General features: G+C 44.8%; 1 protein-coding gene across 1 annotated transcript in view; it reads left to right on the forward strand.

Moving 5' to 3' along the window:
- Positions 1-12,200, forward strand: part of clec16a (C-type lectin domain containing 16A) — a 51,678-nt gene that overhangs the window by 8,865 nt on the left and 30,613 nt on the right. The window contains exons 7-11 of the mRNA XM_061223209.1: positions 584-758; positions 1,714-1,764; positions 2,046-2,159; positions 7,844-8,072; positions 11,288-11,411. Of these exons, the coding sequence (XP_061079193.1) occupies positions 584-758; positions 1,714-1,764; positions 2,046-2,159; positions 7,844-8,072; positions 11,288-11,411 (693 nt within the window). The remainder of the gene's footprint in view (positions 1-583; positions 759-1,713; positions 1,765-2,045; positions 2,160-7,843; positions 8,073-11,287; positions 11,412-12,200) is intronic.

The raw sequence follows: 12,200 nt of genomic DNA on the forward strand, positions 1-12,200 counted from the left end.
TAGGTGTCAGTGTCGCACCAGAGTCGTGTCTCCTCTGAAGTCTTCTCCTTTTCCTAAGTGAGAAAACAAGATTGTGTGCATTGAGGTATGCAAATAATTGTGTAGAAATCGCAAAATACATTAGCCAATGTTTAATGCAATGTTTAAATTGATTTTAGAATCCAAAAAATTAGTCTTTCGAAATTATAAATTTGTTGATAAGGATTACTTGGAGCTATAGTTCTGAAACTAAAGTCCAGAGAGCACCATGTCTTTAAAGTTAAGAGCTTTAGGAGTGGCCTAGAAGGTCTTGTAGCCTCACCAATTTGCTGACCGCTCTATAAATTACCCTGGTTCAAACCTGTACTTGAGCACGGTAAAATCATTAAGACACACTTGCAGTCCGCAGCTGTAGCCGCTTCTCCTGCAAATGTCAGATAAGATACGACTGAGTCGGTGACATAATTAAGACCAGATGTTGGCACAAAATCCCGAAACAGATCGGCCCTCGTCGTGCCCCCCGGGTTTACCCGCTCAGCCTCACGCCCCGGGCGGCTGAACCGTTCCACGGCCGATGGGTGACGTCGCGGTTCTCTCTCGACAGACACAGGAACAGGGGGAAGCTCAGTGACCTGGTCGCCGAACACCTGGACCACCTGCACTATCTCAACGACATCCTCATCATCAGCTGCGAGTTTCTGAACGACGTACTGACGGACCACCTGCTGAACCGGCTCTTCCTGCCCCTCTACGTGTACTCGCTGGTCAGCCACGAGCAGGTGGGCTGTGCTCTGCCTAGCCACGTGGGGAAACCGTACCGCAGGGGGTGCCTTGTGTCCGATGAGAGGCATTACACAAATTCCTACATTTCCCATTGTAAGCCACCATGGCCTCCAGGGGAATATTGCTAGAATCTTCAGACACTATATACAAAACATATGACATGTACCACCACATGGACCAAATACAGTGCATCACAATTGATAAATGCGCTTCTGGATGAAAATCTGCACAATAACAGGTAATTGACTTTGGGAGATGAAAGTTAATTGGCCTTTACTCTTTTATCAGTAATTATACCTCATGTTTCCAAGCTGTGGTCCGTGAAGGAGTGTAGCAACCTGGGAGTTGGGAGGTGCATAGATGACCTTATCACCAAATTGTGAATTATGCTTTAGGAAGTAACATGGTGGGTGAATGTGTCACTAAATGTGTCGAATACAATGAATGTGCATGATTATTTTATTATTCACTCATTTAAATGCATTTTGAAACATTTTTCTAATGTTTATTATTTCCCACTGTAAGAGTTAACCTGAACTGTCCACGCGTGGTAATGAGAGCTGTCAATTAGCTATGGCGTGCCCCCACCTTCCTGTAGGCCAGCAGTGCAAACTGTGGGTCATGAGTTATAGGGGAGGGATCAGGTGAGTGGCTGTCCTTGTGTGACGTACAATTGGGAGAATATTCTCAACAGGTTGAAAATTGGACAATAAATTTAAAATTTTTAAGTTTAGTTCTAAAGAACAGACATATTTCATACTTTCAACGTGTTTCTTCAATGCCCTCTTGTGGAAATTGCATATAAAAGCCTAGAAGGTGTGACCAACCACTATGTTGCTCCTTAAATGTTTAGCATACTGGAGGAATTTAAAAAAATGTAACTTGTCTGGGCCAGATGAAAATGTAGTGTGTCCACTCTGAATGTTCAGTGGATTTATTTCTGCCTTTCAGGATGAAGATCGCAAGATTAGCCCTCAGGTGTCCCTGTACCTGCTGTCACAGGTATGAGTAGTGCCCGTAGCATCAAATCCATTGCGTGTTTGTGGTCATGTTTGTTAGCACCGAGTTTCTAGGCCGACTTAGAAGAGGAACATTTTTTTGTAACGCTGCGGTAGTGTGTTTGTAAGATGAAAGAACCTTTCCGTAATGATGTGGTAGCATGTCGGCGAACAGCAAGGCGGCAGAACGGCTGTGGAAGGAAACATCTCCATTACTCTGTAGTGTTGGTGAGCCCTGCCTCCACAACCACGTTGTAATCTTGCCCCCCCCCCCCCCCCCCCCAGGTCTTTCTCATAATCCACTACCATCCGCTGGTCAATTCCCTGGCCGACGTCATCCTGAACGGGGACCTGTCGGTGTTTTCTCTGCAGACAGAGCAGGACACGCACAAGAGTTTGGTGAGTCCCTCCAAGCACCTTGCTAAGCACCCTTTTTGGGGTGACGGACCGGTGCACACGTGGCGCACGGCCCTAGATAGTTCAGCCCCAGGGCTCTACTTCCGTGTACTCACCGTGCGGCTGGTGACACACAGAGTGTGAAAGGGACAGTTTGTTCCACTGGTAACCGTAGCAACGTGCAGCCCAGGCTGCTGTGGTTCCCACAGAGATGTGGCACAGCGGTGCGTAGGTGCAGCCGTATTTGCATTTAGTCCGACGTGTTTGAGCACAGAGGTGTCGAAATGGTGTGCACTCCCTGCAGGGAATCTGAGTGGCTGTGTGTCTCGGCTGTGTCTCTGTGTGGGCGATTGTGTGTTTTACACTGTGTGCTGTTCCTCTGTGTTCCTGTGTGTGTGTGTATTACATTGTGTTGTTCCTCTGCGTCTTGTGTGTGTGTGTGTGTGTGTGTGTGTGTGTGTGTGTGTGTTGCATATGTTTACAGTACGCTCGGAGCATGATTCAGCGTAGGGGTACTGTATTGCGAGAACTGTGTTTCTGAGAAATCTGTGAGCAGACCGCAGACCACGGACAGACAGCCAGACAGATGTAGGGCATCTTCCCTTTTACTGCTCTCCACTTGCATCTCCATGGTCTCGGTTGTTTTTCAGTTGGGCTGGGCGTGGTTTATATTAATGTCTGATATGTCTTGTTGATACCATCCCATTTTTAACCTGTAACCCTGTAACTGATACTGCTTATGACCGCTAGGGTTTTTTAAATTTTTTTTATTTTTTATAACTGTACTTACAAATTTACATTTACTTAATAATTAAATGTCAAAACTGTAAGACAGATGATAGCCTAATTACCAAATTAAAGATTTACATTTACATTCATGTCGTGCTGTGTAACCTCAGTTGCAGCAGTCTGTTGGCTAGTTAAATCCCTGTAGTTTACGTCCAGGCATGCTGGTCGCTCGTGTGTCATTTTTTAAAATGCATCCTTTAAAATAATAATTCTTCATGTTTACATCCCTCTTCCCTATGGCTTCTGCCCGGGAGATTTGATTGGCATGAAATCTATAAATATACTGCTGTTAATAAGAACAGACGGGGTTGTGCACTCCGTTGGGAGTGCAATGTTTGCCTGTTATAATATAACACCGGGTCTATTTTACCGTAGGCGACTGGTCTAATGATTTTACATTTATGCCAGTACCGGTCTCTATACAATTTCATATATTTATGTAACGGTAAACGGCCAATGCATTTCATTTGCTGCAGGACAATCATGGTGGTGAGATTAACGTGTCCATTTTTGGCTAAATGCAGGGGATTTTTGCTGTCAATATCCAATGAATAAATAGCATATAATGATAATGTATTCTTTATTTTTATTTCGATACCGCATAGTGGAATGCACTTCTGATGACAACTATGTTTAGAACAGCATTTCCTGTGTATTTTGCTAGTTTCTGGATGTGATGCTCTGACTTATGGTAGAATCTATGCACTTGTAAGTCGCTTTGGATTAAAAGCGTCTGCCAAATGACTAAAATGTAAAAATTTAAATGGAAAGCTACGTTCAGTTTGCTGGTAGTTTGAATTCGCAAATAAACACGGACGAAGAAACACCAAACAATAAGCCAGAAGTCAGCCGACAGCTACAAATTTGAAACTATTTAATCAATAGTATTTATTTGATAACTATAGTACAATAGCATTCAATTCCCTGCGATGCTTGCATTCATAACTTTTATCAAAGTAATTTTAGCACGAACAGCAGGAATGCGTTGAATGCCATTGTCAACCACTGTGGGAGTTGTCCTGCAGAAAGCTCAGGTCATCCGTCCTCTCAGACTGTCCATCCGTTGTGTACAGTTTTCTGTTCTTCCTTCTGGTTTTATGTTACCGGCGGCCTACAGAAGATTAAAATGTAATCAATACAAACGGTCATTTATTCCAATTGCAATCAAATTAGTCTTTCAGGGGACTTTTGGGGACCTGTGTTTACCTTTCTGCAGAGACTTTTTTATTAATTCATAATATTAATTTACTTGTCTGTGTTTTTATTTTGTGTGTCCTCCTCTGTGTTGCCTGGTTGATTGGTCCATGGGGAATATAGTAAAGAAGTGAACTGAAGTTAACTGGTCTACTTTTTGCTCGGAGGCCTGCAGGCCTTCTGAGAGCTGGAGCGGTTTCTCGCTCCCGTTTCAGACTGCAGTTCAGAGAAGGGGCTCCCACGTGACTTCAGCTCAGTTTTTTGAAGTCAGGTTTCCACTTCCTTCCAGCCTGGCAGCGGGGTCGCGACCACTTCCTGCTAAGCACTGCTGCGGTTAGTTACCTGATCAGAGTTTCACATCTTCTCCAAACACTGGCTCTCTTTCTCGTAAAGGCTCAGATAACCTGCCTGTTTGTCTCTGTTCCTTTACCAGCAAGCTACACCCATCCAAGCCCCAAAGACCAGAAACGGTGTTTAGTTCTCCTCAAACTTGCGCCCAGGTCTCGCTGCAAATAAGGGGGTTAAGAGGCAAATCTGAGGCTATCGTCATGGCAACTGTGTGTGTGTGTTTGTGTGCGTGTGCGTGTGCGTGTGTGTGTGTCTGGCGTGGGTGCAGCTTTTAGCTTTAGCCAAGCATTAAGACGCCTGATTCTGCCACGGTTTGTTAATTAGTTGGAATGCGTTGTCATAGTGCTGGTTAGTTAATTAGTTAGAATGCGTTGTCCTATTGCTGGACTAAAATGGAAGCCTGCATCCACACCAGGCCTTTTTAGGATACAATTGGGCACCTCTGCTGTAGAGGGAAAAACATTTCATTTTCTGGCACTTGCTTTCCAAGAATTTAACACCTGCTACTCAGCTGTTGGGGTTGTTACCCTGATTTTATACTGGCAGGTATGGCGGGTGGGGGTGTATGGAGTTGTAAAAGTCATGTTTGTGATATTTTTAATAAGGCTCTGAGCATGGGTAAAACTGGGTAGGTCATGGAAAATATTGACTGGAGTCACTGAGCAGTCAGGGCAAAGAAAATGGGGGAAAAAAGAGGAAGAAAGGAGGATCCTCATCTCAGCATGTTCTGGAATCTTTATACATTGTTGGCTTTGAGCTATCAGGGTTGTGCTATCATCCAAAATTGTTGAAAGATCCCAGCAGGCACTAAAGATGGAGGGAACATCATAAATTGCAAAACTGGGAACTGCCAAAAGGGATAAAATCACAGAATCCCTGTCACCACGTGAAGAACACCCATGGGTTTTGTAATGGAAAATGAAATGTTGTGGTTTACTAGCCCTACCTATGCTATGCTGTACTCTGTAATTTGCTTGAGGCACTACATTCTCAACCTCCCTCTGGCACCTACAAAGGCATTGAATGTTTATTTTTGACATTGATGGTTTATTTTTTAATTCCTCCTTTCGGCTGTGAGACCGAAGACTTGGCGTCGGCGCTGCTCGTTGCTGAACCCTTTATGTACGTGCTCGCGCAAGTCGCGCTGAAATGCCTGAACGCGATGCGTTTGGTTACCGGTGGCTGACGGGCGTCCTGTGAAACGGCAGGGGACGGTGCACAGACACGTCTCCTTGTGTGAGAAGTGAAGAGGTGTGTGAGAGAAACCGAGCGGCGCGATGCAGCTGCACGGTGTGCAGAATCCTGGGGTCTGCGCAGGTGGGCTGCGGTGTGAGTCGAGCATTTCTCTGTGTACCCAGGTGCAGAAGTGAAGTCCGTAACTAGTGGGGAGCTCCTTAGTTACTGTACTACAGGACTACAGGTAGTAAAAAAAATTAAATGAAAACACCAGTCGCGTATAGGGTATTGAATGGACATGAAAAAAATGTATAAGCTCCACTCAAACAATGAGGCAAGATGGAAACTAATAGTGGTTTTGTGTGCGCGCACACTTACCCTACAATAAGGATAAACAACAGGTCTGATGTTAACCAGATGGCCATGGACGGCACCCTTTATTCCTGAGAAGTGAGTTTATTTTTAACATGACTGCGAACGCAGCAAAACGAGCAGCTCACTGGATGTCTCTTGAGTGCCCTGGGCAGGAAAGGGCCCTGTGTGTTCCTGGCACACCCCTGCCTGCTTCCTGTTGGTCCATTTTTTCCATTGGTGGTCTTGTTGCCACAGCTGCCATTTTTCCATGCAATTGAGTGATACTCTGGCGCCCAGTTCAGGTGGGCTGCTTGGCCATATGCGCTTATACATTACATTGCATTACATTGGTGGCATTTGGCAGATGCTCTTATCCAGAGCGACGTACAGTTGATTAGACTAAGCAGGAGACAATCCTCCCCGGAGCAATGCAGGGTTAAGCGCCTTGCTAAAGGGCCCAACGGCTGTGCAGGTCTTATTGTGGCTACACTGGGATACAGGCCGCCCCTACATACAGAGCGGATTACAATGAAACTGCACTTTGTCATTGTCTGCTGACAACGTCATGGCAGTTTATGATTAATTTCAGGAAATGTTTCATCCCTTTTGAATGTTCTGCCATCTGTGCCCTGCTGTAGTCATGCTACCCTGACTGTTCCTCAGTATTTAATCAGCACCATGCATTTGACCAATGTGCTTATAGTCCCCTCTGACCATTAGCCCTGAATGTAGGGTCATCGCGTGTTCAACTTCTGCTCATCCACCCACCACATATTTATTGTCAGAACCCCGCTGATCACATAGCCAAAAAGGTATCTCTCTAAGGCATGTAGTTCCCAGAATTCATTCAGAATTAATTTGTGCTGTGTACTTTGGCCTCTTGTCCAGGGCTTGTAAAATATGTTTTTGTTTCAACGGGACTTTCCTGGATAGATAAAGGATAAATTAATTTTTAATTGCTCTAAAATATTTCTGTAACTGTTGACTTTCTCTTGTATCTTTTTGTAAAGGGCTAAAACCAGGTTTTACCTTGACATAAAACTTGTTTTGTACTTTTTGTAGGAAATCTACTTGCCTAACGCATGAAGTGCATAAAAATCACAAAGCCTCAGTAATAACCTTTAGAATTTGGAATTGAGTCTAGTGCACGCAAATGCATATTTACATAAATGTTAATGACATATGGCCTGCTTTGAAAGCATCGATGTCTCTGAGGTTGATGGAGATGCGCAAACCGCAAATGTCAACACTGCTATTTGCTTCGCTGTTACTACCACCATTACGATTAAGTTGTGTTTGTGCTTGCATGCATTCTCTTTACTGAAATAAAACAGTCTGTTCAATAGGGACGGTGTTAATCTACATTTAGTTTTTCCCATTCATGTAAAAGTTAGCATTTGAGCTATTTTTCATCCATAGCCCTGAACTAAACGAGTATGTTGCTATGTACCAACTAGCTAGCTACAGCTTTGGCCTGAGTGAATCCTTGGCCTGGGGGTGGCCTGTAGCTTAGTGGTTAAGGTAAATGACTGGGACATATAAGGTCGGTGGTTCTAATCCCACTGTAGCCGCAATAAGGTCCGCACAGCCGTTGGGCCCTTGAGCAAGGCCCTTAACCCTGCATTGCTCCAGGGGAGGATTGTCTCCTGCTTAGTCTGTATGTCGCTCTGGATAAGAGCATCTGCCAAAATGCCAATAATGTAATGTAATCTTCACTTAGTTTTACTTGTCCAACTGTAGGTTTGTACTTGGCCCCGGCGAGTGGATAACCCTGTGAAAATTGTATCTGTTGGCGAAAAATGCTAAATGATAATATATTTTTTCAGACCAACACCAGCGTTCGTCGGTTTACCAAGCCCGTGGAGAGCCTGGAGCGCTCACTGGAGATCAACCGCCATCGGGGGCGCAAGAGGGCACAGAAAAGACCCAACTACAAGAACGTGGGGGAGGAAGAGGAGGAGGAAAAAGCTCCTGAGGAAGGCCAGGAGGACCCAGAGAAGGTCAAAGGTATAGAGGCTAGCTCAAAGAGCAGCCGAACCTGCGGGGACACGGAAGGTGAGTGCACCTGATGAATGTTACCATGACCCCGCCCATGTCAGCCATCCAGGCTCCACCCCTTCCATACCTCCGTGGGCCCCACCCACAAAACTGGCACTGATGGCTCTCTTCTCCAGATTGCTTGGATGTCTTTAGTTTCCCCCAGTTTTTTTTTTTTTTTTTTTTCAAACCCTTGACCATTTCTGGACATTCCATTTTGCTGTCAGAATGCAAGACCCCTTTTTATGTGTGTGTGCTCTTATTATAAGTCCTCCGGGTCTAGATGAGAAATTAATGGTCTTAAAAAAACTAAAAGGTATTCATAATAAATGAAAAGGAAAAATTATGAAAGCTCAGTAATCATTCCTGATTATTCCCAGGCTTCTGTTTTCCTCACCTCCCATATGTCAGTGGTTTGGAGCTTGTGCGGGAATTTCCTGGAATTCGGTCTGCTGACATGAAATGACTGAGCATTATTCCAGTTTATGACTGTGCCTGTTACTGGCACTTTAATTCTAGAAAACTGTTCTAGAAAACTTCCAATGAATTTCAAGCTATAATTTTAGTTTGGCTAAGTGGGCATCTTAATAACTTTTACTGAGAAAGCTATCTTGGTTGCAGAGACGGATGGAGAGAGGGAGAGGGAGTGATTGTGCGAGAGGGCTAGGGGAAAGGATGTTTGAGAGGGTGTGGGATGGAGGGAGAGAGGCAGCGAGACGGAGCAAAGGAGCTCAGTGTGAGTGAGTTGTTGTCATGGTGAAATAGGAGGGAGGGCAGGAGGAAATGACTGACTTTGGTACATCACTCCCCACTTAAAAAGGTCACCCAGAGCTCTTCTCAGAAAAACAAAACGCTTATTGGTAATCCCGTAACGCGTTTTATTTATCTAATCTACATCAGAGCCCACAGTTGATCATAAATTCGCCCTAAAAAAAACCATCTCTGAAAATAAGCTTCAAGGAAAGCGTTGCAACTCAATGTGATAAGCAGACGCTCAGTTTGCTTTTACGAGGTCTGATAACTGGATTTAATTTACCACACGGCCTCAGTTCCCTTCTGCTGTCGGGGCAGCTCAGGCACTGTGTTTGTTGTTGTTTGGGCTGAAGTGGCTCCCTGTGTAAATGCACTCGCCATGGAGGGGTTGGGCATGTGACACACAGCTGGGACACTAACATTACCCAGTAGGAAATCCACCATTTACACGCTGTCTAAATGGTCATTCACGTGGGCTTCAGTCAGTCACCGCTGCACTCTTCCCCTCTGAACAATGTGCCACAGATGGGTTCCAGGTTGACAAAAACGCTCTCTGGTTTCTGCGTGGCCTGTGTGATGTAAAATAGTCTCTGGCTGTCCTGCAGAGATGTACTGTGGGGCACCAAGATGCCTGCACTCGCTGGACCCTGCCTGCCACCGTCCTGCATTGCGCCAGTTTTGTGACTGGGGCCTGCATCCCTCAACTTCCCCTCCACTGACACCGTGGTTCACATTCATTCTGTGCTCTCCACCTTAACGTCTGTCACCCTGGTTACGCATGCCCTGTCCCTCGCCATTTTGGTGTGGTGACTCACCCTGTCGCCTGTGCATTGCTGTCATTCTGTGTTTTTCTTTTTATGTAAAGTGAGCTCTCTGGCAGCTGCTGTCCTGGGGCTGTTTTTGTTTATTTTGAACCGTTTACTTTGACACGTTCCTCATAAGTCACAAGAGGGCCAGTGTCAAGTCTCTGAAGCGAGTGTAGTCTTGTCAACAAGTTTTGGGCTCTCATTATCCAGTCAGTGAATTAAGTACATGGGACTTGAAACATACCAACAAAGTTTCCAATACCATTTCACTTCAGACCCCTGCTTTTTAGTGTGATTTTCACCTCTGTTCGAGAATATTCCAGAAAGTCATCTAAACCACAGAAAAATTTGCATTGTGATCAATTAATAGGAAATCATTCAGTTAAACTCTACCCACTCTACTTCGTGCTAACTGTTAAGGAAATGTTCAATTGGCACTAGAAGTTCAGGATTAGGAGTTACTTAAAACTGTCTTAAAAGTTTCAACGTAATCTCCTCAAGCAAAGATAACCATGTTATCTTTTATTGAATATAGTAAATCTTTTCTAGTGCTTCTAACAAAGGACCTCTCAAGATATGTCTTTCAGATTGCCTGCTACAAAATGGCAGTGAAATTTAGAATGGATGCAATCGGATATTAAATGGGTACAAAGCCAGTTACTTAAGTGCATCTTTTTTTTCCCCAGTGTGAAACGCATTGCTTTACTCTGAGGTTAGAGCAGCTTGGCGTATGCAGCCAAAGCCTTAGTTTTCCCACCAGGATCACAGTGGAATCTCTCTAATGAGTGAAAATGTACAGCTTGGTGAAAAGGGACACGACCCTGTACTGTAGCATTTCATTGGTCTAAGTGCCCTTCAAGATTAGAAAAAACAGTTAAAGACTACAAAATAAACGATCTGCTGAGCCAAGGTGAGCACGCGGCGGCTCGCTGGCTCTCCTTGTATAGACATGGCCTGCAAGGAGAGCCAATCCTTTAGTGCCGTTTGCTTTTTTTTTTCTTTTTTTTTTCTGCTTCGGATGCAGTTTCACATTCCGGACTTATTAAAAAGCTGAGGAGAGTTTGGCCTGGAGAAGGGTCCTCCTTTTGTGCCATGCCCACAATTGCTGCAAAGCGTTTCCAGATGCAGCAAAGCTATTGGTACAACTGATGTCCTGCAGTTTATGGAAATATGAAAGGATGCAAGAAACCCCCCTCCACAGTACAATACTGTGCACTACAATACAATTGAGTACAATTCAGTATGACTTTATACATCCCTTGAGTATAAGCCCAGGGTGTCCAATCTTACCCAAAAAGGGCTGATGTGGGAGCAGGTTCTTGTTTTAGGTACTTTTCTATGACTTGACTGAAGACTGTTCCCACGTTTTGTCGTTAGATTCTGTGCTGGTCCTGGCTACACTTGAGGGAAAGGCTGCTCAGTCAAGGTTCAGGTATAGATGTCAGAGCTTGTTTGCAGGCGTATGTGACATTTTGGTCCACGTTTGTAAGTGTCGGTCATGTGTCGGCGCTTGTTTGCAGGTGTAGGGGACATTCGAGCACTGGTTTGCAGATGAAGATGGCACCTGGCACTTTAGCATGTTGGATTTTTGGGTGGTGTCGCACTCGTTTACAAGTGTATGTGGAGTTAGGGGTGCTTTGCAGGTGTGGGTGATGTGCTAGTGCTCGTTCGCAGAGATCGAGATGGTGGTGATGGAGAAGTCGAAGGTTTCCGAGACTTCCTCCCTGACGGAGCAGAACATCACGGACGAGGAGAAGACAGCCGCCGCCGCTGCAGGGACCCAGGGCCTGAGGAGCAGGTAGGGCTTCCACTGGGGCCTCTTCATCTGACCTGAGGATGCCCGGCCTCACTTCCCCCCCTGCTGGGGCACAGTTACGTTGCTGTGCTTGTGGAGGAAAGGCGGCCTGTAGTGTAGTGGTTAAGGTAAATGACTGGGACACGCAAGGTCGGTGGTTCTAATCTTGGTGGTAGCCACATTAAGATCTGCACAGCCGTTGGGCCCTTGAGCAAGGCCTTTAACCCTGCATTGCTCCAGGGGAGGATTGTCTCTTAGTCTAATCAACTGTACGTCGCTCTGGATAAGAGCGCCTGCCAAATGCCATTAATGTAATAATGTAAAGAAAGCACAAAGAGAGGGGGAGATCACAACACCATATCTATTTGTATTTTGCTCTATCATAGTCAGGCTAAAGTCGTGATGGCCAATTTCACACAAATCAATGAATACGTAAAGATTTTCTTATTTGGCTGTTTTAGGCTTTCATCTTAATTTTGTTGGACAATATCTTGGCTTTCATAATCTGCATGTCTTAATGGTAGATTCAGACTAAACATATAGTTTTTAACACCGGACTTGTGCGTTGTTTGGAGGTTAGCTGGCTAACAACCACATCAGTTGCGTTCGTGGCCAAGTTAATGTATTAATTTGTTTAATTGGATTTTACTCAAAAATGTATTTGCTTTTATTGGTCTGTATGTCTTCATGTCAAGAGTAAATCTTCAGAGTAAAATTATAGTTTTATGCATACAAGGTATTCCCCCAGAGTTTTGTTAGGCCAGTGTCAGTTGTCTCCCAGCCTCATGGAAC

The sequence above is a fragment of the Conger conger genome, chromosome 16, assembly GCF_963514075.1.
Source record: "Conger conger chromosome 16, fConCon1.1, whole genome shotgun sequence".
Lineage (NCBI taxonomy): Eukaryota > Metazoa > Chordata > Actinopteri > Anguilliformes > Congridae > Conger > Conger conger.